Here is a 22,890-nt window from a genome sequence, read left to right on the forward strand (position 1 = left end):
GAGAAAGAAAACTATAGACCAATTTTCTTAATGAATACTGGCCCAAGAGGCCCATGGAATTATATATTGCAACTGTGCTTTCTCATTAAATTTCTCAGTAAAAGCAAAGAAATACATCTTTAGATGTAACAATATAATAAAGATAATAAAATTGTAAATATAGGCTTGCCAAATTGAATGTATCATCTATATAATTTCTCTTATGAAGTTATGATTTTTAAGGGCACTTTAAAATTATTATTATTTTTAAAAGTAATGAACAATTTTATTTATAGTTTTGAGTTCCAATTTTTATACCTCCTTCCTGTTTTCCCCTCCCCTCAACATGAGGGGGTAAGCAATCAGCTATGGGTTATACATGTACAATTTTGTAAAACATTACCATATTTGTCATTTTGTAAAAGAAAACTTGAATAAAAGAAAAAGTAAGAAAGACAGTGAAAAAATAGCATGCTTCAGTCTGTTCCATCAATATCAGTTCTTTCTTTGGAGGTGGATAGTATTTTCATCAATAATTCTTCGGGATTGTCTTGGATCATTGTATTGTTAAGAATAGTTAAGTCATTCACAGTTATGGTTAGTAGAAAGAAAATTCATTTAAAAAATAAAAGTTTCACTAGATGATCTCTAAAGGCTTTTAAAATAATAACAATTAAACCTTCAATAAATGTGTATCTAAGTGGAATTTCCTTCTCCGTATTTTGCTAACTTCTTCATACCTCCTGGGTGAATTAGGTTTGCTTCTCTTGCTCTTTAGGGGAACTGAAAGAATTATATAAATCATTATATTATTTACAAAGAAACATACACAAAATAATGGTAGCAACTTCCAGTTTACAAAAAATAAAAATGAGTTAACGACTGACCTGCAAAACAAGTCAAAAGAGAGATAATCTAAGAATCATAAGATTCCCTGAAAACCACAATTAAAAAAATAAGCCTTTAAAAAAAGATACTACATTCCAAGGAATCCTGAGTAAAAACTCCCTAGACCTTTAGAACTTGAAGGGAAGGTAAAAACAAGAAAAAAAAAAATCTCCTGGTTATTTCCTAAAAGAAAGCCTGGACTGAAAATTCCAAGGAATGCCATATCCAAAATCCAGACCTGAGTCAAGGAAAAAAAGGATGCATACAGCCAGAAAGAAAGAGGTTGAGTAGTATGGAACCACAGGAAAGAGCATACAAGATATGTCTGCTACATCTATAAAAGAGAGCAGAGCATGGAACATAATATTCCAAAAGATAAAAGATCAAGGTTTACAATAAAAAATAACTTATCTAGCAAATTTGAGTAAAATCTTATAAAGGAATGGACCTTTAATAAAACAGAGGACTTTCAAGTATTCCTTACGAAAAAACCAGAGCTAAGCAGAAATATTGAAATAGAAATGCAAAAAAACCCCCCCAAACCTTATTTAACTATTAATTTTCCTCCAACTATCGTTAGTTATAGTCTTTTAGAGTCAAGAGAAACAAAAAGGTAAAAATATTTAATCAATTAGAAGGAATGAGATGATAATAAATTGTTTATATTCTAATTGTGGAAGAAGAAACATTATACCCCTCAGAACCTGTGTTCCATATTCTTTCTAAGACTGTACCTTGACTTGACAAAAAGGCAAGAAGGACTTGAATTTCTTGTGATATACTGAAATATCCCTTCAGGGAAAGGAAAATTATTATGGAAAGTCTTAAACTTTTCTCCCTCTGTTTATACTATTCCTACTATACATGTAATATTCTCTATCACCCTGTTGAATTCCTCTCAAACCCACTCAAATTCCACTTCTTCCATGATACTTTCCTTATTCATTTCCCCAACCAGAGAGTTTTATATCTCTAGTGTGTGTCCTGGATTATTTGTACATTATATTTATTTGTGTAGATATTTACAAAGTGTGGGACAGTGGATAAAGAAGTCAGGCAAACTTAGGTTTAATTCTTGCCTCTGACATATACTGCCTGTGTAGCCTTGAGCAAGTCATTTAACTTAGTGTCCCAGACAACTCTTTAAGGATATAGATTTTAGAGTGGATGTTGATTTGCATCAGTAGAGGTAGTTTTTTCACCAGGAACTCCGGGCCCAGAAAATAAAATATGAACGTTTTATGACCCTACTAAAATATAAATTCTATGGGGGCAGTGACATGTGTCTTTTCTAAATTTTGTATTTCCACCAGCACTTAGTAATGTGTTCCATAATAGTAGGTTGAACTGAATTCAAGAGAATTAAATAACAAAAGCCTTACTCAACTTACAACTCTTCTAATAACAATAAAACTCCAAGTACTTTACTATTTTATATTTTGTCAAAGAACTATGTTTTCTGCCTCCTCCTTTGGGCATTAATCAACCAAGGCCACAAAATACAGAGTAAATTTTTAGAAAAATAATGTTTGCATATCTATGTACACATATGGTGGCAGCTAATTAACAGCACAAAAGATACAAACTTACTAGACTCCCAACACGCCACAGTCAAAAGATTCACAATTTCAATAAACCAATCTACAAAATATATTAGGATGTTAACCAAAAGAATCCAAAATCTGTTGCTTAGAAACTGATGTCAAAAGATCCAATTTCTAGCTCTGCTCTTTGTATAGACTAAGCCATGAAAGGAAGAGGATTAGACACCACCATTCTGTTCTGTGCAGACACCAGTTTGCAATGGGATTTATAGAAGGACATTCAGAGAAGATTATTTCTTTCTTGCAAAGCTAGTAAAAACTGTCTTCCATTGATTTTTGATCCTTTGAAAACCATAATGTACCACACATCTGTAGATCATTTTAGAGAAATGCAGACCTTTACTTAACCTATTCAAACATTTTACTTATATTAAATTACTCAACTTTTTGTTATCTAATTGTAACCTAGAAAGCATTAGGAAATGAACTAAAATTAAATTCCACTTTAGTCTTGTTCTCACGTCCCTTATAAGAAATAGCAAAATAAGTAAAATTAAAAGATAATAGAAGTGGTTATTGGTTATAAAAAGTCACAGAAATAGGGAGAGAATTTCTCCTATCCCCCCCCCCATTATTTTCTATACATAGGTATAAGACTTTTAAGTTCCAAGAATACGGTAGTTTAATTGACAGGTCTTTCTATGTACCCATAGCACAGATTTCTTGCTTTCTTTTTTATTCCTTCATATAAGACTCTTCTCCTTTTCATCTGATAGGTTAAACTTGGTAAAGAAAATGTAACTCAACATCACCAATTTGGCAGTCAGAATTCCAGCCGTGAGGAGGCTAGGTGTTTCCACTTTTAAGCTGACATCATCTACCAGGTGGTTGAAAGAGCTTAAGTCCACAATCAAAAGTTTGTATTTTATCAGTGACCTAATAACACAGTGAAAGTGGTAGTTATGTAAAGTGATTTTGAATCTTATTTATTCTTGGAATACTTTGGAATAAGCAGGATATGAAAAACCTGCAACAATGGAGCAATGGTAATTCTAAGTACAGGACCAATGTTTTTGCTGAAGCATTTGGCCATAAGGAACTCTACCCCACTGCATACCCCCCCAAAAGAAAAAGAAACACAAAATTCAATCAACCTCCCCCTTGGGTTGTTTGAAGGAGAAAGGGAACAAAAGATGGAGGGAATAATATACTTTCTATCTCCTAAGCCAATGCTTCATTCCTCTTAATCAGAGGTTGTTAATCTGGGGTCTGTGAACTTTAAAAAAATTAGTTTGATAACTATTTCAATTATTTGCCTTTGTAATTCTATGTATTTTATCTTATGCATTTAAAACATTCTGAAAAAGGCTCTATCTATAGGATTGAGTAGATTGCCAAAGGAGTCCATGATACAAAAATGATTCAGAGACCTTGCTACAGATGTTAACTAAAGATCTGTAAGTTTAACAACAACAACAACAATTTTAATGTCTTTAACTAGGACTGCTATGTAATTCTTGTTGTTCTTACTTTCATCTTTTTTTCCTCTTCCCCTCACCCCAATCCCCTCTTATTTGTTACCCCTTTCCCTTTAGAGTTTTGCTTATTAGTGACTCCTCTTCTGCTTTTATCTGGTTATATATATTCTTCCTCTATTTTCCTTCTCTTCCCTTTCAGCTAGTCCTGTTCATTAGTTTTTAAATATTTTTTTATTGGCACCCCTTTCCATAAAAGGATTTCTCACTCAATCAATTATCCATCTTCTCTTTCTGTTTGCTATGATTCTTGACTTCTATAATTATCTGGTTTATTTCTTTTCTCTGTATTCTTCATACAATCAAAGCTTCCAAGCTATCCATTTTAGGGTCTCCACTCTAGGCCCTCTCTGCCACTGCCTTGTAGGACTTACCCTATGGATTCTTCCTTTCCATTGTGCCTCACTCTCAGAATAATGCCAATTATTGCAGGTGTCAGAGAGGACATTGCTCCATGGTAGAGCCCCTCCCTGACTACATCCCTGATTATGTAGCCCACCATTGGTCTATACCCTCTTTTGTGACCTTTTTTTCTATATTCTCCTGGAAATCTCTTTCCCGTGTCCATGCTCTCCCACTGCTTCAGGTGCCACTTGCCCCCATGGATTCCAGCTTCCCCCTCTCTCATGCCAAGTAGACTTTTTAAGCACCAAATCTCCCAGACCTTATCCAGTGTAAGATCTTCATCTCCCTTCCCCCACAGGACCATTCATCAGTGGAACGCCCTCCCAACTGTAAAGTAAGGCCCTCCTTCCTTTTTCTCCCCTTTTCCATCTCTCTCTTATTTCTCAATTCATTCCCCCTGCAGGCTCTTCTCTTAGACCTCAGTCACTTTCTCCTCATTGCTGGCCCTTCATTTGACCTTGGCATATCACTTCCTCTTCTTCCTCCCCTTGCTCTCCTCCCTTCATTTCATCTACTCTCCCATGTTGTAAAGTAGTCCTACAAAAGAAGCATTTACCTGTAGGCGGGGGTGGGGAGGGGTGTGGGGTGTGTGTCACTAAGTTCTGCCTATAATAATGCCACCTGTCTGCTTTTTCACTGTTATTTCTACCAGATTTCTGCCTTTACCCATTTCCTTGTGTACATTTAGAAAGAAGTCTCTGACTGTTTTGTCTTCATTCTGTTGCTGTCCTTACCTGCTGCATTTGGTTACTCTGCCTGCATTTCTGTAGTTTGGAGAGTTTAAGAAGGAAATAATCTCTTCAAGTTCTGGTTTTCTTTCTAAAAAGGTTTCAAACTCTTCTTTAGTAATGAATTTGCATCTTTTATCCTGTATGGTTAAGCTTAGACTTGTAGGACAGGTCACCTTGGGCTATACCCTGACCTCTCTTGCTCTTCATAAAACACATTTTTCCATTTCCTCCTCCTGTTTTTAGTGGGTGCATTGTTCTAATGTTCATTCCTTTGTATTTGAAAGTCCTGATGGCTTTTAGAACTTGTTTTTTAACTGAATTGGTAAATTTAACCACACTATGTGTCTTGAAGTTGGCAGCCTTGGCTTTTTTTTTTTTTTCTGGAGGTGATCTATGAATTCTTTCCATTGGAATTTCATTTTCTGTGTTCAGATGTTCTGGGCAGTTCCTTTCTATTATTTCCTTCATTATGATGTTAAGGATTTGTTATTGTTTTCCTATCATGTTCTTCTGGGAGACCTATTATTTCATCCTGATTTTAAGATCACTATGTTTGGTTTGCATAAAGAGCATATTTTCTTTTAATATTCTTGGGTTTTACTTCTATGTTTTTCTTTACTTCTGTGTTTTTGAATTTCCAATTTATTGTTCTTCCTTCTGTTTCTTTGGTGAGGTTTGACATTGTAGATTCAAGTTTTACTATTCTGCTCTTCTTTTTTTTTTTTGGGTGTAGGACATAACTTCTGATTTCATAATTCTCATTTCACTTTTAAACCAAAAATAGCATGATGTGGTTCTGCCTTCTCCTCAAATTCCACAGGGTCATCTGTCTCATCAATTATTGGATCATGTTCCTTTATATTGCAGTATTTATTCATAGATGCCTGAACTTGTTTACTAGATATGGAGGCCATATTTTCTTCTACGCTATTGTTATTAGTCTTGATCTGTTTAAAATCTTTGAGACTTCACCTTCCTGAAATTTTTGGTACTTTCAGTCTTTCCCCCTCTTATTTTTCTTATCCATCATTTCCTGACTCTTTCCCCTCTAAATATATTTTCCTTGGTGACTAGATCTCAAAGTATCTCAGCCTCCTTCCATCATAGGTAATACTCTGTCTCTGCCCCAATTGACTTTTGAGTGTTAAAACTGGCCACAGTTGAGTGCTGTGCTCTTTCCCTCAGGCTTTGTGGAGTATTACATAGTGTCCTGTCATGGTGACCTCTCCCACTCCCTCTGTTCCTCAGTTCTCTAACCTGGTACTAACAGTTTGGAGCCTGCTTTCCCTAGGAATTGAAGTTCAGAGATATGTAGCACTGGTGCTTTTGGGTTGCTGCCCCTGGCAGACTTTTGATTTCGAAGGATGTGGCCAAGCTATTGAGACTGAGCAAACTTCTACAGTCTGGGACTAGAGTGTACAATGCACTGGAAAGAGGGAGGAGGTCCTGGGGTGTAAGGGTGAGTTTTGATGTAAGCCCTCACTGAGATGGGTGAGGAGTGTGATGGGCAAGTCAGTGAAAGTCAGTTCCTGGGTTTTATTTTTTTAACCTTATTTTGGATTCTAGGTGTTCTTGACTATGGAAAGAGGTGAAGTTGCTTTATCTTTGGTGAATCATTTCTGTTTTGGAGAGGTTTGAGAGGTTGTGGCAAAGAGAGAAAATGTTGTCTGTCATCTTGTTGCTTATTGTGACCCTGAAGTCTGGTTATGTAATCTTACAAACAATCAATTATAACAACTGTTCAGCTTTAACATTATGGAAGCAATAGCCCTATTTATTTTCTCATATCATGTTTAAAAAAAGGATAAGCAAACTATTAGTGTTTAAATAGGTAGGCAGAAATAGGGGTTTCCAGTAGGAAGGAAAAAGTAAGAGAAACTTCCAAACTTAAAAGCATTCTATTTCTGGGCTCTGTATCTTCCTGGGGATGGGCTATCATGCTCAGAATACACTCTCTCCTCTCTTATGCCTCTGAGAACCCTCCAATTTAAAAAACATTCAGCCTATGTGCCTCATCCTTGGGGATGCCTTTTCTTATCCTCCTATGCTATAGTACTCTGGCCCTCCTCAAATGGTCCTACATTTACTCATGTACACTCTCCTGGAACCTCCCCTTAGTAGAATGTATGCTCTTTAAGGGCAAGAACTGCTGTTTGCCATAGTGCCTTGCATAGAGTAAGCGCTTAATAAATGTTAGCTGATGGGGCAGCTAGGTGGCTCAGTGGATAAAGCACTGGCTTTGGATTCAGCAGGGCCTGAGTTCAAATCCAGCCTCAGACACTTGACACTTACTAGCTGTGTGACCCTGGGCAAGTCACTTAACCCTCACTGCCCCACCAAAAAAACAAACAAAAAAAAATGTTAGCTGAACTGAATTAAACATGAACCTTCTAGAGAGATGGCAAGATTTTCTCATGGCTATAAGCTAGAACCAAAAAAATAAAACCTCACTACTTTAAAATTTGTGATCAAATGAAAAAATGAGTTCTTTCCTATTATCTATGAAGGAATGGTTTGCCAATAAGCAGCTTAATAGTACCAAAGGCTAAAAGTATAAACTACTTAATAAAGCAAACTTTTCAAGTGGTTTAGTAGGATCCCAAGCAATTAAGACACCAATTACAATTTATTTTTATCCACTCATTAAAACAGGCCCAAAGGATATTGGATAGAACTCTAAAACTCCATTCAGGAAGACTTGGGATCAAATTCCTCTCTCTTTACTAGCTAAGGGACCTTGGACAAATCATTGAAACTCTCTGGCCCCCATATTTAATGATGGAGTCTGGATCTGATGACCTCTAAAGTCCCTTTCAGCTTCAAATCTATGATCCTACATCATGAGACAGTATATATTTAGCTTAGTCTACGTGTATTTGAAAGTAGCAAAATGAAGATTTTTCTGGTTAAGATGGTAGCATATAAGGTCATAAACTCAAAACAGTCCAAGAAAAACCAATGGTGAAGAAATCAAAAAAGAATTAGAAGTCAATTTAGTCCAGAACCACACAAAAAGATAGCCAGAAGGAGGTGGGGATGAGATAGAGGGACTCAACTAGAGAAGCCAAAGTCAGATAAGATAAATGCAGAGTCAACTGAGACAGGGAGAGGGTCATGCTGGGGAAACTAGCTCCAACTCCAGGGGCCAGATGCTGGCAGAGGTGGGGAAAGGAAAGGGATATAAACTCCTGCAAATTTAGAGTACTTCAGTACTCTACTTTTTTTTTTTTTGGTGAGGCAATGAGGGTTAAGTGACTTGCCCAGGGTCACACAGCTAGTAAATGTCAAGTGTCTGAGGCCTGATTTGAACTCAGGTCCTCCTGAATCCAGGGCCAGTGTCCTATCCACTGTGCTACCTAGCTGCCCCTCCAGTACTCTAAACATGGGCATCACAAGGCAGCATCAGCCCTATTAATTGTGTGCCTAGGGTCAGATCCTGGCTCTGGCTTGTCAGAACACAAGCAGGGACAGAACTGCCCTCCAGAAAGGTCACTACACAGGGTAGGGTGGCCTAGTTGTATATTTCTCAGAGCACTGAGAGCCAGAACAAGAGACAGGGCAAATTCAACAGCTAGGCACTAGCCTCAGGAAGGCAGTGTAAGAGGCCTGGAACCAATGTGATCTCCAATATCTTACCACAGGCTATTAAAGCCATAGCAGAGAATGGAACCATCTCTACACCAAGAACTGAGCAAAAGAGAAAGAGGCTGGTAGAGGTCTGAAGCCACAGTGGGCAACCATGAAACTAAGAAAGAAGCCAAGGGATTGAGGCAGAGGGTGGGGACAAATACTGACCTCTTGCTTCTTGAGGGATAAGTGGAGAGAAATTAATTACTCATTTTTGGGCCATGCTACCATAAAAACCATGATAATACTATCTAAGTTAATTTAGACATTTAGTGCCAAATCAAAAGAACAAAGTATTGATTTAGAGAACTAGATAAAATTAGAACAAAATTCATCTGAAGAAACAAAAAATCAAGAATTTCATGGAAGATGATAAAAAAGTAGGATAGAAGGGAATATAGCAGTACTACAGTAGATCTCCAACTATACTACAAAGCCATAATCATCAAAGAAATCTGATAGTGGTCTAAAAAACTGAAAAGTTGATCAATGAACAGATTGGGTAAATAAGATCCAATTAATCAATCAACAAACATTTATTAAGTATTCACTTTGTAGCAGACATTATTCTAAATGCTGGGGATACCAAAGAAGGCAAAACCAGTCCCCTCTACAAATTCTACTATTCAGTCATATTGGCCTATTTGCTGTTCCTCACACATGGCTTCTGTCTCCATGACCTTGCACTGGTTGCCCTCATACATGGAACATTCTCCCTCCTCTCCTCCACCTTAGTTTTCCCAACATCCTTCAAAACTTGGCTCAAATTGGACCTTCTGCAAGAGGCTCGTCCCTGTCCCCCTGCTGCTAGTGTCTTTCTCTTTAAGGTGACCTTCCATCTACTTTGTATTATATTTTATATATACATAGCTACTTTCATATCTCTTTCCCTTATTGGAATGTCAGTTCCTTGAAAGCAGGGATTCTTTTTGCCTTTTCTGGTATCCCTAGCACTTAGCAAAGTGCCTAGCACTTTTTAGCCTAGCACTAGTTAGCTTTTAATAGGGAATTGATAAAATATATAAGTACAAGAACCATTCCCCCATAGATACGTAGCTAAAACATATGAATGCCTGTTGTCCTTCATGCTCAAAGAGGACCAAAATGATATCACTATGTCAGGGTCAAGTTACAGTACGTCTGACTGTGGCTGATTAGACCAATATGTGCTCAGAAGGTTCTACCACAAGTTGGGCATGAATAGTCCATATGAACCTTTGGAGCTAAACCATAGGAAGTCAGTTCTCAAATGAAGAAATGTAAGCTATCAACAAAAATGTTGAAAAAATGCTTCCAATCATTAGTAAGAGAAATGCAAGTTAAAACAACTCTGAGGTTCAACCTCTCATCTACCTGTCAGATTGTCCAAGATGACAAATAAGGAAAATTGCAACTGTTAAAGGGACTGTTGGAGAAAAGGCATACTAATACAGTGTTGGTAGAGCTGTAAAAGGGTGTAACTATTCTGGAAAGCAACTTGGAACTATACTTCAAAGTTACTAGGCTTTACATGCCCACTGATGTAGTGATACTTCTAGGAAAATTCTTCCCAAAGGACTCAGATGCACAAAAATACTTTTAGAAGCATTTTTGTGGTGCAAAGAACTACCAATTAGGAAATGGATAAACAAGTTATAGTATATTAATGTGCTAGAATATTATTGCACCATAAGAAATGTTGAAAGGTCTGGATGCAGAGAAACCTAGAATGATTTGGGTGAAGTGAGTAGAACCAAGAGGATTGTTTATAAAGTGACCACATTAAAAGTAGAAATCTTTGAGACATAAAAACTATGATCCATACAATGACCAATCATGACTCCAGAAGAATATTGATAAACACACTTGTAGGAGAGGTGATGGACTATCAGTGTGGGATTACACACATGAACATTATAACATAAATTTGTTTTCCCTGCCTATATATTTGTTACAAGAAAGAAATTTTATGGTGGGGGAAGAGGGGAAGGGAGACAAAAAATAAGGGTAGAGATAAAAGAAAGAATACCAATAGAACATTTAAAAAATAAATAGAGGAAACCAGGAAAGCATTCAGGAGACGCAAACAAGCAGGGCAATTTTGGTAGTATAATTTTAAATTTGATTTATATTAAAAGGAACAAGCTATATGTAGATTTACAGTTTCATAAACATGTCCCATTTTCAGGCCTTCTTTGTATATGGGAATGATGATGTTTGTTAATAATTTTCTAGTTCTTAAAACAATTTTTAAAGTAATAAAATATAATTAATTTTTTTTCTATAATACCATTAATTCAATGAGCTTCTCTATAATTCTCTATAATTGATCTACCTGAGTAAAGTTATCCTGTTTTTCTGAATTCTACAAACTATAGTCCCTGGAAAGTATTAAGAATTCTCTTAAAGTGAGCATTCAGTCACTATGCTCTTAAAAAGAAGGAAAAGAAATCACCCTTCCAAGAACTGTAAAATGTAACAAGTCATTCAAGGTCGGAAAAGTCAACATTTTAAAATATCTCCTTCCATTTGTTAAGAAAAAGGGCCAGTGGTGGAAGATAAACCAGAAATATCAAAGAATGGCATTTGTATTTCCCTTTCAAAAAGAGAGGATCTTTTACGACCTGGAAAACTCTGCATCTTTGGACTGGTTTGAGCCCTCAGGCCTTTGTCAACCTATCATTAGGCAACAATGTGGAAACTATTCACAGGGAGAGATTTTGCAATATTTCTAATATATTCCTGAGACACCTTTGTTTCATTCCTTTCTCTGTTATGTATTTAAGTTACAGGGTAGGGAATGTTTATTCCCCCCCCCCAAGTAAATCCAAGAAAAGAAGTGATTTGGTATGATCCTAAATTTTTTATAAAGTTGAAGCAGAAAGACTTTTTTATACCTTTAAGGTACATGGAAGATCCAGACAGTGTGAATCATAAGTCTGAATAATTTTGAGTATGCTTGTATAGACACTTTTTATATTCTTTGGCCTTCCACTCACTTAAACTCTACCTTGAAAGGCTTCAACAACTTAAAGATTAAATCATAAGTTATTAAGTCATTAATTTAACCATTTAAGCCTCTAAAATCTACACACATTCCCTTCCCCCTCAAGTCAATTTGCAAGAGATTAAAATAATAAAAATGATACTATCTTATACTTACAAAGTACCTTTGATCCTAGCCCCAGCCTAAAATAATTTGGTAAACTTTATAGAAAAGTAGGACTCCTTCCACCCACAACTCAAAAAAAGATATATGTAAAATAGGAACAGACATCTAGTTAAAAACCTCGGTGTAAACAACATCAGAGAAGAATAACTATTGCTTCTTATATTTATATGATATGAGATACATGGAAATGCAATTATACCAAAATGAAAATTGGCTAGGATTAGTTTTTCAGTTAGATGGATTTTATAATGAATACAAATTTGCAGGTTTTTTCATACTTAATCTTTCAGCTAAATGATACATAAAAGGTACCAAAAATACTTCTTGGGGGTCCTAATTCATTGACAGTCTCAGAGGAACAAGAACCATCTCCTCAGGAATCACTAACCACGTTGTACAAGTATCTTTTTCTTTTTAGCACAGTGACCAGGAAGTGCTTAGTAAATTCTAGTTGACTTGACTTATTGATAATCCAACCAAATTCAATTCAATAAACTCTGAGTATAAAGTAGGTACTGGAGATATCTGTAAAAGTAAGCAATAAGCTATGCCTTCAATGAGTTTACAATCAAAGTGGGGGGAAACCACCTCCTGCCTCTTTGGCAGGCCTTACCTACTGTGCCCTCTGGGACTCCATCATTAACACACCTCCTCTCTAACATTGGTTCTTCTCTTGTTCCTTCTATCTTCTGGCATTTGCTGAGACCTGGTTCCCCACGGATGATAACCACATCCTTGGGCAACCTTTTCCTGTATTTTGGCTGCACTTTCATTTATACTTCAAACTCCCTGGTTAGGGTGAGGAAATCACTATCCTCCTTGCTCCCCAAAGATATTTCCAGACTCTCCCTCCTAAGTTGTCAACACTTAGCAAGCTTTCTTCCTCTGAAGTCCATGCAATTCAAATTTATCACACGATCCAGACTCTATTAACCATTTCCTAATGACTCTCCACCTCCCCAGGTTTTCCCTCCTTTCCCAATGAGTTGTCTCTGGTTCACAATTACCATGCCACTTCAATTCCTGCCCTTGTTCTAGGGGCATTCAAAATACATGTTGATGTTCTTTCATATATTCCAACTTCCTAGTTCCTTAATCTTGATAGATTAAGGAAACCCTAGCTACACAGAGTGTTCCACTTCCATGCTCAAGAGCCCTGAAACTACTTTACAGAATCATAATCTTTTATCACACCAGCCCTCCCTATGCTTTCTTCCTTCTAAACCTATTCTTTGTCTTCATGATCTCCAAACCCTTTACACCAGGGGTCCTTATTGTTTTTGTGTCCTTCCAGCATTCTGGTAAAGCTTATGGACCTTTTCTCAAAAGGATGCTTTCAAATACATAAAATATGTAAGAATAAAAAGGAAACCAAAGATTAATGAAAATAAGGCTGTAATTTTTTTTCCCAACCCAAGTTCATGAATCCCTTGAAATATACCCACAGATTCTTTGGGAATCTAAGATCCCAGGTTAAGAACCCATTCTATACTATCCCAGGCCTTCACCCCCCGCACTGGATTCTTTCTTCCCTTTCGAATCCCAACCCTTTGGTGAGCCAGTTTAACTTGACATTATCCTATACTATTTAATCCCTTGTTCTCTTGTTCAAACACCAACCAAACCTTGCCAAATCACAACCCTAGATTACTTTCACCATCTGATTCCTTTGATCCTACTTACATGCTGTTGAACAAAACTAGGAAATTATAAATCATGCAGAATCCGTCAACTACCATTTATTAAACACCAACAATGTGCTAAATACCAAGCTCTGGGGATACAAAGAAAGGGGGAAAAACCAATCCCTCCTGTCAAAGAGCTTATAGTCTAATGGGAGAGACAACTATAAACAATTGTGCAAAGAAAGATAAACAGGATAAAATGGGGATAGTCTCAGAGGGAAGGTACTAAGATTAAAGGAGACTGGAAAAGGCTTCTTGCAGAAGCTGGGACTTGAGCTGAGATATGGAGCCAGGGAAGTGAGGAGCAGATGAAGAGGAGATGGAGCCATTCCAGGCATGGCAGACAGCCAGTGAAAAGGTTCAGAGTCTAAAGACAGAATGCCATGCTCATAGAACAACAAGGAGGCCAGTGTCACTGGACTGATGAGTATGTGAAGGGGAGTAAGATATAAGAAGACTGGAAAGGTAGGAAGGGGTCAGGCAATGAAGGATATTTAAAGTCAAACAGAGAATTTAATATTTTATTCTGGAGGTAACAGGGAGTCCCTGGAGTTGACTAGATAGGGGGCAGGGGTTGTGATATAGTCAGATCTATGTTTTAGGAAAATTAATCTGACAGCTAAATGAAGGCTGGATTGAAGTAGGGAGAGACTTGTGGTAGGGAGACCAACCCGTAGGCTACTGCAATAGTCTAGTGAGGTGATGAGGGGCTGCACCACAGTGGCAGCCATGTCTGAGAAGGCAATATGTACAAGAGATATGACAGGCAGATATAGAGGTGGTTAGACAGGACATGACCACTGATAAGATATGGCAGAATGAGAGAGGTAGGAGTTGAGGAGTCCACTAAAATTCTATGCCAGCTAATTTCAACTAGAACTTTTTTGAAACAAGGCAATGCTACTACCCCATCCTAAGTGATTCTCTATTGTACTCAACACAGCAGTTATTCCAAGCCTCTTCTCAAGTTTCCTATGACTGTTCATCATTCCACCCTCTCAAGTGAGATCTTGCCTCAGAGTTCACCTTTTAGATTCACCTGAGGCCATTAACCAAGGTTCCCTATTCTCTCCTCTTATCATCTCATATCCTTCTGATCTCTCTATCCCCTCCTTAACTCTAGTGTCTGATGAAGAAGACGCCCTTCCATCTGTCAAATGAAATCATTCCATATATAACCTTAATTCCATCCCCTTACATTATTTTCCAGTACATAGATCCAACTATCATCCCCACCATGTCCTCATCTTCAATATCTCTTTACCTACTGGTTCCTTTCTAGATGTCTATAAACACACCCAAGTCTCCTTCATCCTTAAAAAAAATCCTCACTGGATTTTTGCCATATCCACTACCTATCATCTGATATCCTCGATTTCTTAGAAAAATTCCTTCGAAAAAGTTCTTGATTCTAGATGCTTCTAACTTTCTTGCCCCTCACTTTCTTCTAAATATTTTGAATACTTTATGTTACCTCTTGCCTAGGCTCTATTGCAACAGCCTTCTAACTGGACATTTTACCTCAAGGGCAGGTCCAATTAGGCTTTAGATTTGATCCTTCAACTGAAAATGATCCCTCCAAAGTTACCAATGCTATTTTTAGTGAGGCAATTGGGGTTAAGTGACTTGCCCAGGGTCACACAGCTAGTAAGTGTTAAGTGTCTGAGGGTGGATTTGAACTCAGGTACTCCTGACTCCAGGGCCAGTGCTCTATCCACTGCGCCACCTAGCTGCCCCTATCAATGCTATATTTAACTGTTAAATCTAATAACCGCTTCTCATTCTTCATGCTTCTTGACTTCTCTACAGCAATTAACAATGCTAACCAACTTTTCCTAGATACTCTTTCCTCTCTGGGTTTTTCTGCTTCTGCTTCCTTGGTTCTCTTCCTATGTGTCTGCTTCCTTTGCTGAATCGCCATCCATGTTACCCAAATCTCTCTCCTTCTAAAATTTTTATATATGTTATTCATATATTTTCAATATTTTTATTTATATATTGTAATATGTTATTTTGTATATTTCTATAAAATTTCTATAAAATTCTATAAAAATTTTATATATTTTTTATTTAGGCTTCCTTGGCTCTTTAAACATCTTTTTTAAAAATTTTTTCTTTTTTCAGGGCAATGAGGGGTAAGTGACTTGCCCTGGGTCACACAGCTAGTAAAGTTTCAAGTGTCTGAGGCCAAATTTGAGCTCAGGTCCTCCTGAATCCAGGGCCAATGCCTTATTCACTGCGCCACCTAGCTGCCCCCTAAATATATTTTTTAATTCCAAAGTTCTGATACACACATACTGACCAGACAGAACCCACATAATAAAACTAACCCTTAAATAGTCTACAAATAATTAGTCAGGAAGTAATTAATCAAAATAAATCTGGACACAAACCCTACCCCATCTATTCCAAACAGCCATGCAGCAATTGTCTACCACCTACTGAGAAAAACGGCTAATTTCTCACATTTCATCTCTGGAACAAGCTTCTTCCCATATGCCTTTTCCTTTCTTCTCCCTGCTCCCTAAAGAAATACTGAGGTAACCCTGGACCACATATTTAACAATTCTTGCTCTAGGAGCAATGATAGAAGAAAACATCTTAGATTACTTCACTATATAGCAATCCAATCCCTAACTGTCCCTCAAATCCAAAACATTCCCATACATTTCTTTGTCTTATTGTTCATATCCTTATAAGGCAAACAAGAGAAAATAGAATTAAGTTGAATAATAATAATAACCACTAACATCTATATGGTGCTTTTTAAGGTTTGTAAAGAGATACATTATCTTATTTGATCCTCACAATAGCCCTGTGAGTTAGATGTTATGATTATCCCCATTTTACAGATGAGGAAACAGAGTAGGAGAGGGTTAAATGACTTGCACAAGGACACAAAGGTAGGCACTGTCTAAGGAAGGATTCAAATTCAAAGCTTTCTATATAGGAATGTTGGTGGGCATACTGGAATACCAATGAAAACTTGGGCTACCAGACAGTGAGTGGAAGTCCCTATCCTTGGAGATATTGCCCCCCTTTCCACTCCTTCCTCCTCTCTTTTTTTCAAAGAATAGACACCAACCCATCCTGTATAACTGAGATTTTCATTTCTTGGAAGATAAGAAACTGGATCAAATGATCTCTTTAGGTCATTTTCTAGCTTGATGATTCTATTCTGTGTCTTTCTATTTACTGATGCTTCAGTGTCCAGCTATAGCACACTTAATAGTCCTTAGCTATGCAAATAAGGAAAGAAAGTGTACAAGGAAGAGAAAATATCTCTAAGTTGTCATTAAGACTATGAATCACAGGCAGCATCCAGCCTTCCTCATTTAGGGGTCACCGAGGATAGTTTTGCAATGCTACTATCTGCTCTTCAATTTGACTGTGCTCTGTTCATGTTCAAATACTCTGGTCTGCAGATTATAGCATGGTATTTTTTTCCATTTCAAGTGCTAAACTCAGCACAGTCCTGGGCACTCCCTCAATGCCCATCCCTTCTTCTTTTGTCCTTAGACAATGTATACTGAAAGAAGGAAAACTAACTTTAATACCTGCTTTTAAAACATAATAAAAAGTTAAATCTATTAGAAGATGATCACCCAGTGCACTCTAAAGTTAGTTATTGATAACTTCTGAAATATTTAAACCACTGTTTCCCTGAATTACTTCAGGTACTTGGGAGGAGACTATATTCTATTCAATTCTATATTCTATTCAAGAAGCATCTTGTTGCTATAACAAATACGTAAAACTGAAGGAAAGGGAAACAAAATTAAAGCAAAAATTTCAATTACCTTCTTCATGGCCTGACATTTGGCTGTTTCAGAAAAGCCAATCATTTTATCAGGGGAACAGATCTTGATGAAGGGGAAGTTGGATTCCTCTGAGATCTTTGCTGCTAAAGCTGTCTTTCCACTGTGAGGAGGGCCTGCATAAAGATACAACACATCCAAGATAGTAAAAAATGCTGAGCTCAGCAAAGGAGAATAAAACAAAGTTTAAACTTTTATTATAGAGTCCTGAGACCTTAAACTTTTTTTTTTTTAGTGAAGCAATTGGGGTTAAGTGGGGTCACACAGCTAGTAAGTGTTAAGTGTCTGAGGCTGGATTTGAACTCAGGTCCTCCTGAATCCAGGACTGGTGCTCTATCCACTGCGCCACCTAGCTGCCCCAAGATTTACTCTCTCTCTTTAAAAAAAAACAAAACCATGTATTTTATTTTCCAGTTACATATAAGGGTAGTTTTCAACATTCATTTTCATAAGATTTAGAGTTCCAAATTTTTCTCCCTCCCTCCCTCCCTTTCCTCCCCCCTCCACAAGATTGCAATCTGGTTATATATGTACATTCCACAAGTGTTCTTTTTATCAGTTCTTTCTATAGGGGTGCATAGTAAGTTTCCTCATTAGTCCCTTGGGATTGTCTTGGATCATTGCACTGCTGAGAGTAGTTAAGTCATTCACAATTGCTCATTGAACAATACTGCTGTCACTATGCACAACGTCCTCCCAGCTCTGCTCACTTCACTATACACCAAGATTTACTCTTAAAAGAGGTTTTGTCATATAAATTTATTCTTAAAGACTCATTAATAAAAAATTTTGTTGGAAAATCTTTTTAAGCTCTAAGATACTAATCAACCAACTTTATTCCTTAAAAGACCACCCGATACTTATGGTACTTCACATTGAGCTTACCTGGCCCACACTATAAGCCTCCCTCTAAGGGAAGGTCAGGTACTTTTATTGTAAAATATCTTTATTTTTCATTTAAGTAAACAGACTCATGCAGGCTAAATGACCAGTCCAGGATTATACAGTCAAGAATCATAGAGCATTTCAACCCAGGTCCTCTGATACTAAGCTTTATGCACAAGATTATCTGTCACAAGCTAGAGCCTGTGATTGAAAGCTATGAAAAGTTCTCTCTAGAAGGACTCTCTTCATCTGTTTCATAGGGTAAAAGTGAATTTGTATCCCTGATAAAGTAGGTCTGGCACCTTTGTTTCTTTCACTAGGCTAATCTCTTGAGGTACCACAAGAAAAATATATATCTAAAAAAAAAAAAACTAGAGTCCCTACCTTTAAGGTATTAATAATACAGTTGGAAAGACAAGACCACCACAGTAAAATAATTAGAAAGTAATAGAAAATTATAATCTAGTGATAAGTGGATAGTAGGGACCTTAAGTGAAATAGGTGCTTATTGAAGGGAGATATCACAAATACTTTGAAACTACTAATAGCAAGAATATGGCAAGTTATGTGCAATACAGTTGTAAAAGACTTACTCATTCTTTTAGATACTAAACAAGTCTCAGGTTAATTTTTTAAAAGCCCTACTAAGAATCCATAAAAAGGTGATGGTTCTCATTACTCTCACTGTGGCCCCTCACTTTTTCTTACCTTCCAAAAGAACGCTCACCAAAGGTGTGCGGTCACTGTTTTTGGTCTGCTGTACCAACAGCTCACCATCTTCTAGCACTCGAGTGACTGGGTCACCCCATTTGATGATACCATTCATGATGTAACTTGCATAATCCTCTTGATTTGTTCCAAATGCCTGTTTTGGAAATGGGCAGTTCAAAGAACAGGAGTCATCAGAATGAAAGAAAAGAAAGAAAAGCATTTAAAAGGCACTGGAGATCATTAGCAATTACCAGTGTACTCAAAGTGCTCAGTACGATCTTGAATCAATGTAACACACCTTAAAAGCAAAAGTCTGGGTTGTAATTGCCCACTTACCTTTTTGCTCCAGGACAAAAACAAAAAAACCCCAAAACCCCCCAAAAACCAAATCCAACTTTCAGTGATTTGGAGTGGTTTCCAAATGTTTTTGGTTCTGCACCCCATTAGTAAAACATTTCTGACCACATACCCCAATACATCTGCATATTCATATATAGAAATATATAAACTATATAAAACACATAACATATATTTATTAATAAATGACATACATGTTCTACTGCACAAATATATTATGTACGTCATAAAACACACCAGAAATTTAAGAATAAGATAAACAGTATTTTAAATTATTCTATTTATCAACATTAGAAAAACATTTTATGCTCTCCCAAACATATTAGTTAATAATATTTTCAGTGAGAGCAATGTGATCAAATAAGCTTTATTATTATTATTTTTTAAATCTTGAAGGTCTGGTTCTAAGTTCAATTTACTTCAGTCATTAGTTTTAATGGTTGTCATAGCTGAAGAAGAGGCCTCACAAAGATGCAGAGATCCAAATGGAAGAAGTGCATTGTTGACTGCACTTATTAAATGATGATCGATACCATACAAAAGTGTTGAAATTTGGCTAATATATTACCATCTTGATTTTAGCGTTCAGATGGAAGACACCTTGCCAGTCAATAAACAATGTGTCAGGCACTGTGCTAAGCACTGGGGATACAAAAAGAGGCAAAAGATAGCACCTGTCCTCAAGGAGCTCACAGTCTAATAGGAGAGGATACAAATAAATATGTACAAATAAACTATACAGGATTTACAGGAAAATAATTAACAGAAGGAAGGCACTAGAATGAAGAACAGCTTGGCATTTTACTTAGTACTTAAAGGAAGCCAGAGAAACCAGAAGGTGAAGTGGAGGAGGGAAGAGTGGCATGGAGGACAGCCAGAAAGAATGCCTGGAGCTGAGACATGGAATGTCTGGTTCATGGAACAGCCAGAAGTCCAGTGTCACTGGATCAAAGAGTATGTGTCAGGCAGAAAGGTATAAGAAGACTGGAAAGGTATGAAGGGGCTAAGTTATGAAGGGCTTTGAATGCGAAATGGAGGAGTTTATATTTGATCCTACAGGTGATCGAGAGCTACTAGGTTTTGCTGACATGGTTGGACCTGTGCTTTAGGAAAATCACTTTAGTAACTGAATGGAGAATGGATTGGAGTAAGGAAAGACCTGGATTGGAGTAATGGAATGGCAGACCCACCAGCAGGGTGAGGTGATCAGGGCTTGCATTAGAGTGGTGGCACTGTCAGAGAGAAGGGGGCATATTTAATAGAGGTTGCAACGGTAAAATCAATAGGCCTTGTCAACAGCTTGCATGTGGGGTGGGTGTAGGAGGTGGGATGGGGTGAGAGGTAGTGAGAAATCCAGGATGACTTCTAAATTGCCAGCATAGGAGACTAGGAGGATGGTGTTGCTCTTGACAGTAATAGGAAAGGTTGGGGGCAGGAGAGAGTTTGAGAGAAAGATAATGGACTCTGTTTTGGACATGTTAAATTAAGATGACTACTGGACATCTAAGTTCAAGATGTCTGAAAGGCAGTTGGAGATGTGAAATGGGAGGAAAGCAGAGAGGCTGGAGCAGGATAAGTAGATTTGATTCATCAACATATAGATGGTAATTAAATCCATGAGAGCTGATGAGATCAACCAAGTTAAGTAGTGTAGAGGGAGAAGAGTGTCCTGGATAGAACCTTGGGAGGCACCCGGAGTTAAAGGGCATGATCTGGATGAGGATCCAGCAAAGGAAGCTTAAAAGGGGCCATCATACAGGTAGGAGGAAAACCAGGAAAGAGTGGTGTCCCCCAAACCTAGAGATATGAGAATATCAAGGAAGAGAGTATTCAATTGTGTCAAAGGCCACAGAGAGGTCAAGGAGAATGAAGATTGAGAAAAGGCCATTGAATTTAGCAACTAAGAGATCATTAATAACTTTGGAGAGAGTTGTTTTGGTGGAATGATAAGGTTAGACAGTAAACACTTAAGAAGAAAGTGGAAGAAAGAGGGAAAAGTGGAGACATCTGCCACAGACAGCCTTTTCAAAGAGTTTAACCACAAAGTTCAGATGAGATATAGGAGGAGAGTTAGCAGGGAAAGATCCAGTGAGGATTTTTTGAGGATGAGGAGACGTGGTTATGTTTGTAGATGGGAAATGAGCCCGTAGTCAAGGAGAGATTCATAATAGAGTGGGGATGACAGAACAGATAATCTGTTGGAGGAGGTGGGATAGAATAGGATCACTAGAGGAGGTAGAGGCATTACCCTTGATGAGGAGTACAGCCACCTCATCATGTGAAACAGGGATGGAGGAGATAGTGGCAGAAGGCATATAACCGATGAGATGAGGAAGAGGAAGTTCACATTAAATAGCTTCGATTCTTTCTATAAAATATAGGACAATGTTCTCTACTGAGAGTGGGGAGAGGGCGATCCATGGGAGATTTAAGGAAGAGCTGCTGTAGACAGTGGGATAGTGAGTTGATAAGGGAAATAAAGTAGGATTGCCTAGTAGTAGGGAGCACCCAGTTGTGGTTGGGTAACAAACTGTAGAGCGGACTATCAGAATGGTTGTGTGATTTTCTCCATTTTCATTCAGCAGCACGTGTGTGGATGTGACGGCAGCAAATTGTGGGAGCATTCCAAGGCTGAGGCTTAGCAGGGTAAAAATAATCAAAATAATATGGGGTCTAAGGATTCATGAGTGGAGGATACTGTGGGGTTGAATTGGTTCAGCAAGGAATGAAGATGAAGAAAAGAAGAGATAGTGGCTAGTGCAGGGAAATGTCCTGTGAGAGAACTGAGGAGTTGAGGGATTATAGGTTATGGTATGAATGAAGAGTAGGGTTGTGTAAAGGAAGGCAGAGGAAGAGATGAAAAAACAATAGGTTATAGTCAAATAAGGGGATTTTGGAATGCTTGGACAGGGAGGTGGTACATTTCTGGGCAATGGCAAGATCAAGGAAATCTTTCTTTGTGCATGGCTGACGTGGGATGGAGGAGCAGCTCATGAGAAGTGACTAGGTTGAGGAACTGAGTAGTTAGGGAGTTTGAGTGAAAGTCAGTACGTATGCTGAAGTCCCCTAGGATGAGGGCAGGAGTTGGGGAGGAGAGAAAAAGTGTGAGCCATGTACTCAACTTACTAAGTAAGGGCAGTGACCTAGAGGTCTGGAGACAATAGCCAGGAAGATTTTGATTGTGGTAGAGATGAATTACATGAACCTCAGGAGAAATTATTGAATGATAGACATGACAATGGTTCTCCACATTATGGCTGTAGCCAGAGGTAGAAGTTGCCTTGTGCTGGCATAGATGGAGGCCAGCCTGGTCCTCAAATGCCATGCCAAGAAGTGGTAGATTCAGGGGGCAGCTAGGTGGCACAGTGGATGAGCACTGGCCCTGGAGTCAGGAAGACCTGAGTTCCAATCTGGCCTCAGACACTTGACACTTACTAGCTGTGTGATCCTGGGCAAGTCACTTAACCCCATTTGCCTCACCAAAAAAAAAAAGAAGAAGGAGAAGGAGAAGGAGAAGGAGAAGGAGAAGGAGAAGGAGAAGGAGAAGGAGAAGGAGAAGGAGAAGGAGAAGGAG

At 37.9% G+C, this 22,890-nt stretch overlaps 1 protein-coding gene across 1 annotated transcript in view; it reads right to left on the reverse strand.

Moving 5' to 3' along the window:
• NSF (N-ethylmaleimide sensitive factor, vesicle fusing ATPase) overlaps positions 1 to 22,890 on the reverse strand; it is a 211,359-nt gene that overhangs the window by 58,680 nt on the left and 129,789 nt on the right. The window contains exons 14-15 of the mRNA XM_044001682.1: positions 18,957 to 19,113; positions 17,346 to 17,479 (exon numbers count right to left, since the gene is read on the reverse strand). Coding sequence (XP_043857617.1) covers positions 17,346 to 17,479; positions 18,957 to 19,113 — 291 coding nt within the window. The remainder of the gene's footprint in view (positions 1 to 17,345; positions 17,480 to 18,956; positions 19,114 to 22,890) is intronic.

The sequence above is a fragment of the Dromiciops gliroides genome, chromosome 4 (assembly GCF_019393635.1).
Source record: "Dromiciops gliroides isolate mDroGli1 chromosome 4, mDroGli1.pri, whole genome shotgun sequence".
NCBI lineage: Eukaryota > Metazoa > Chordata > Mammalia > Microbiotheria > Microbiotheriidae > Dromiciops > Dromiciops gliroides.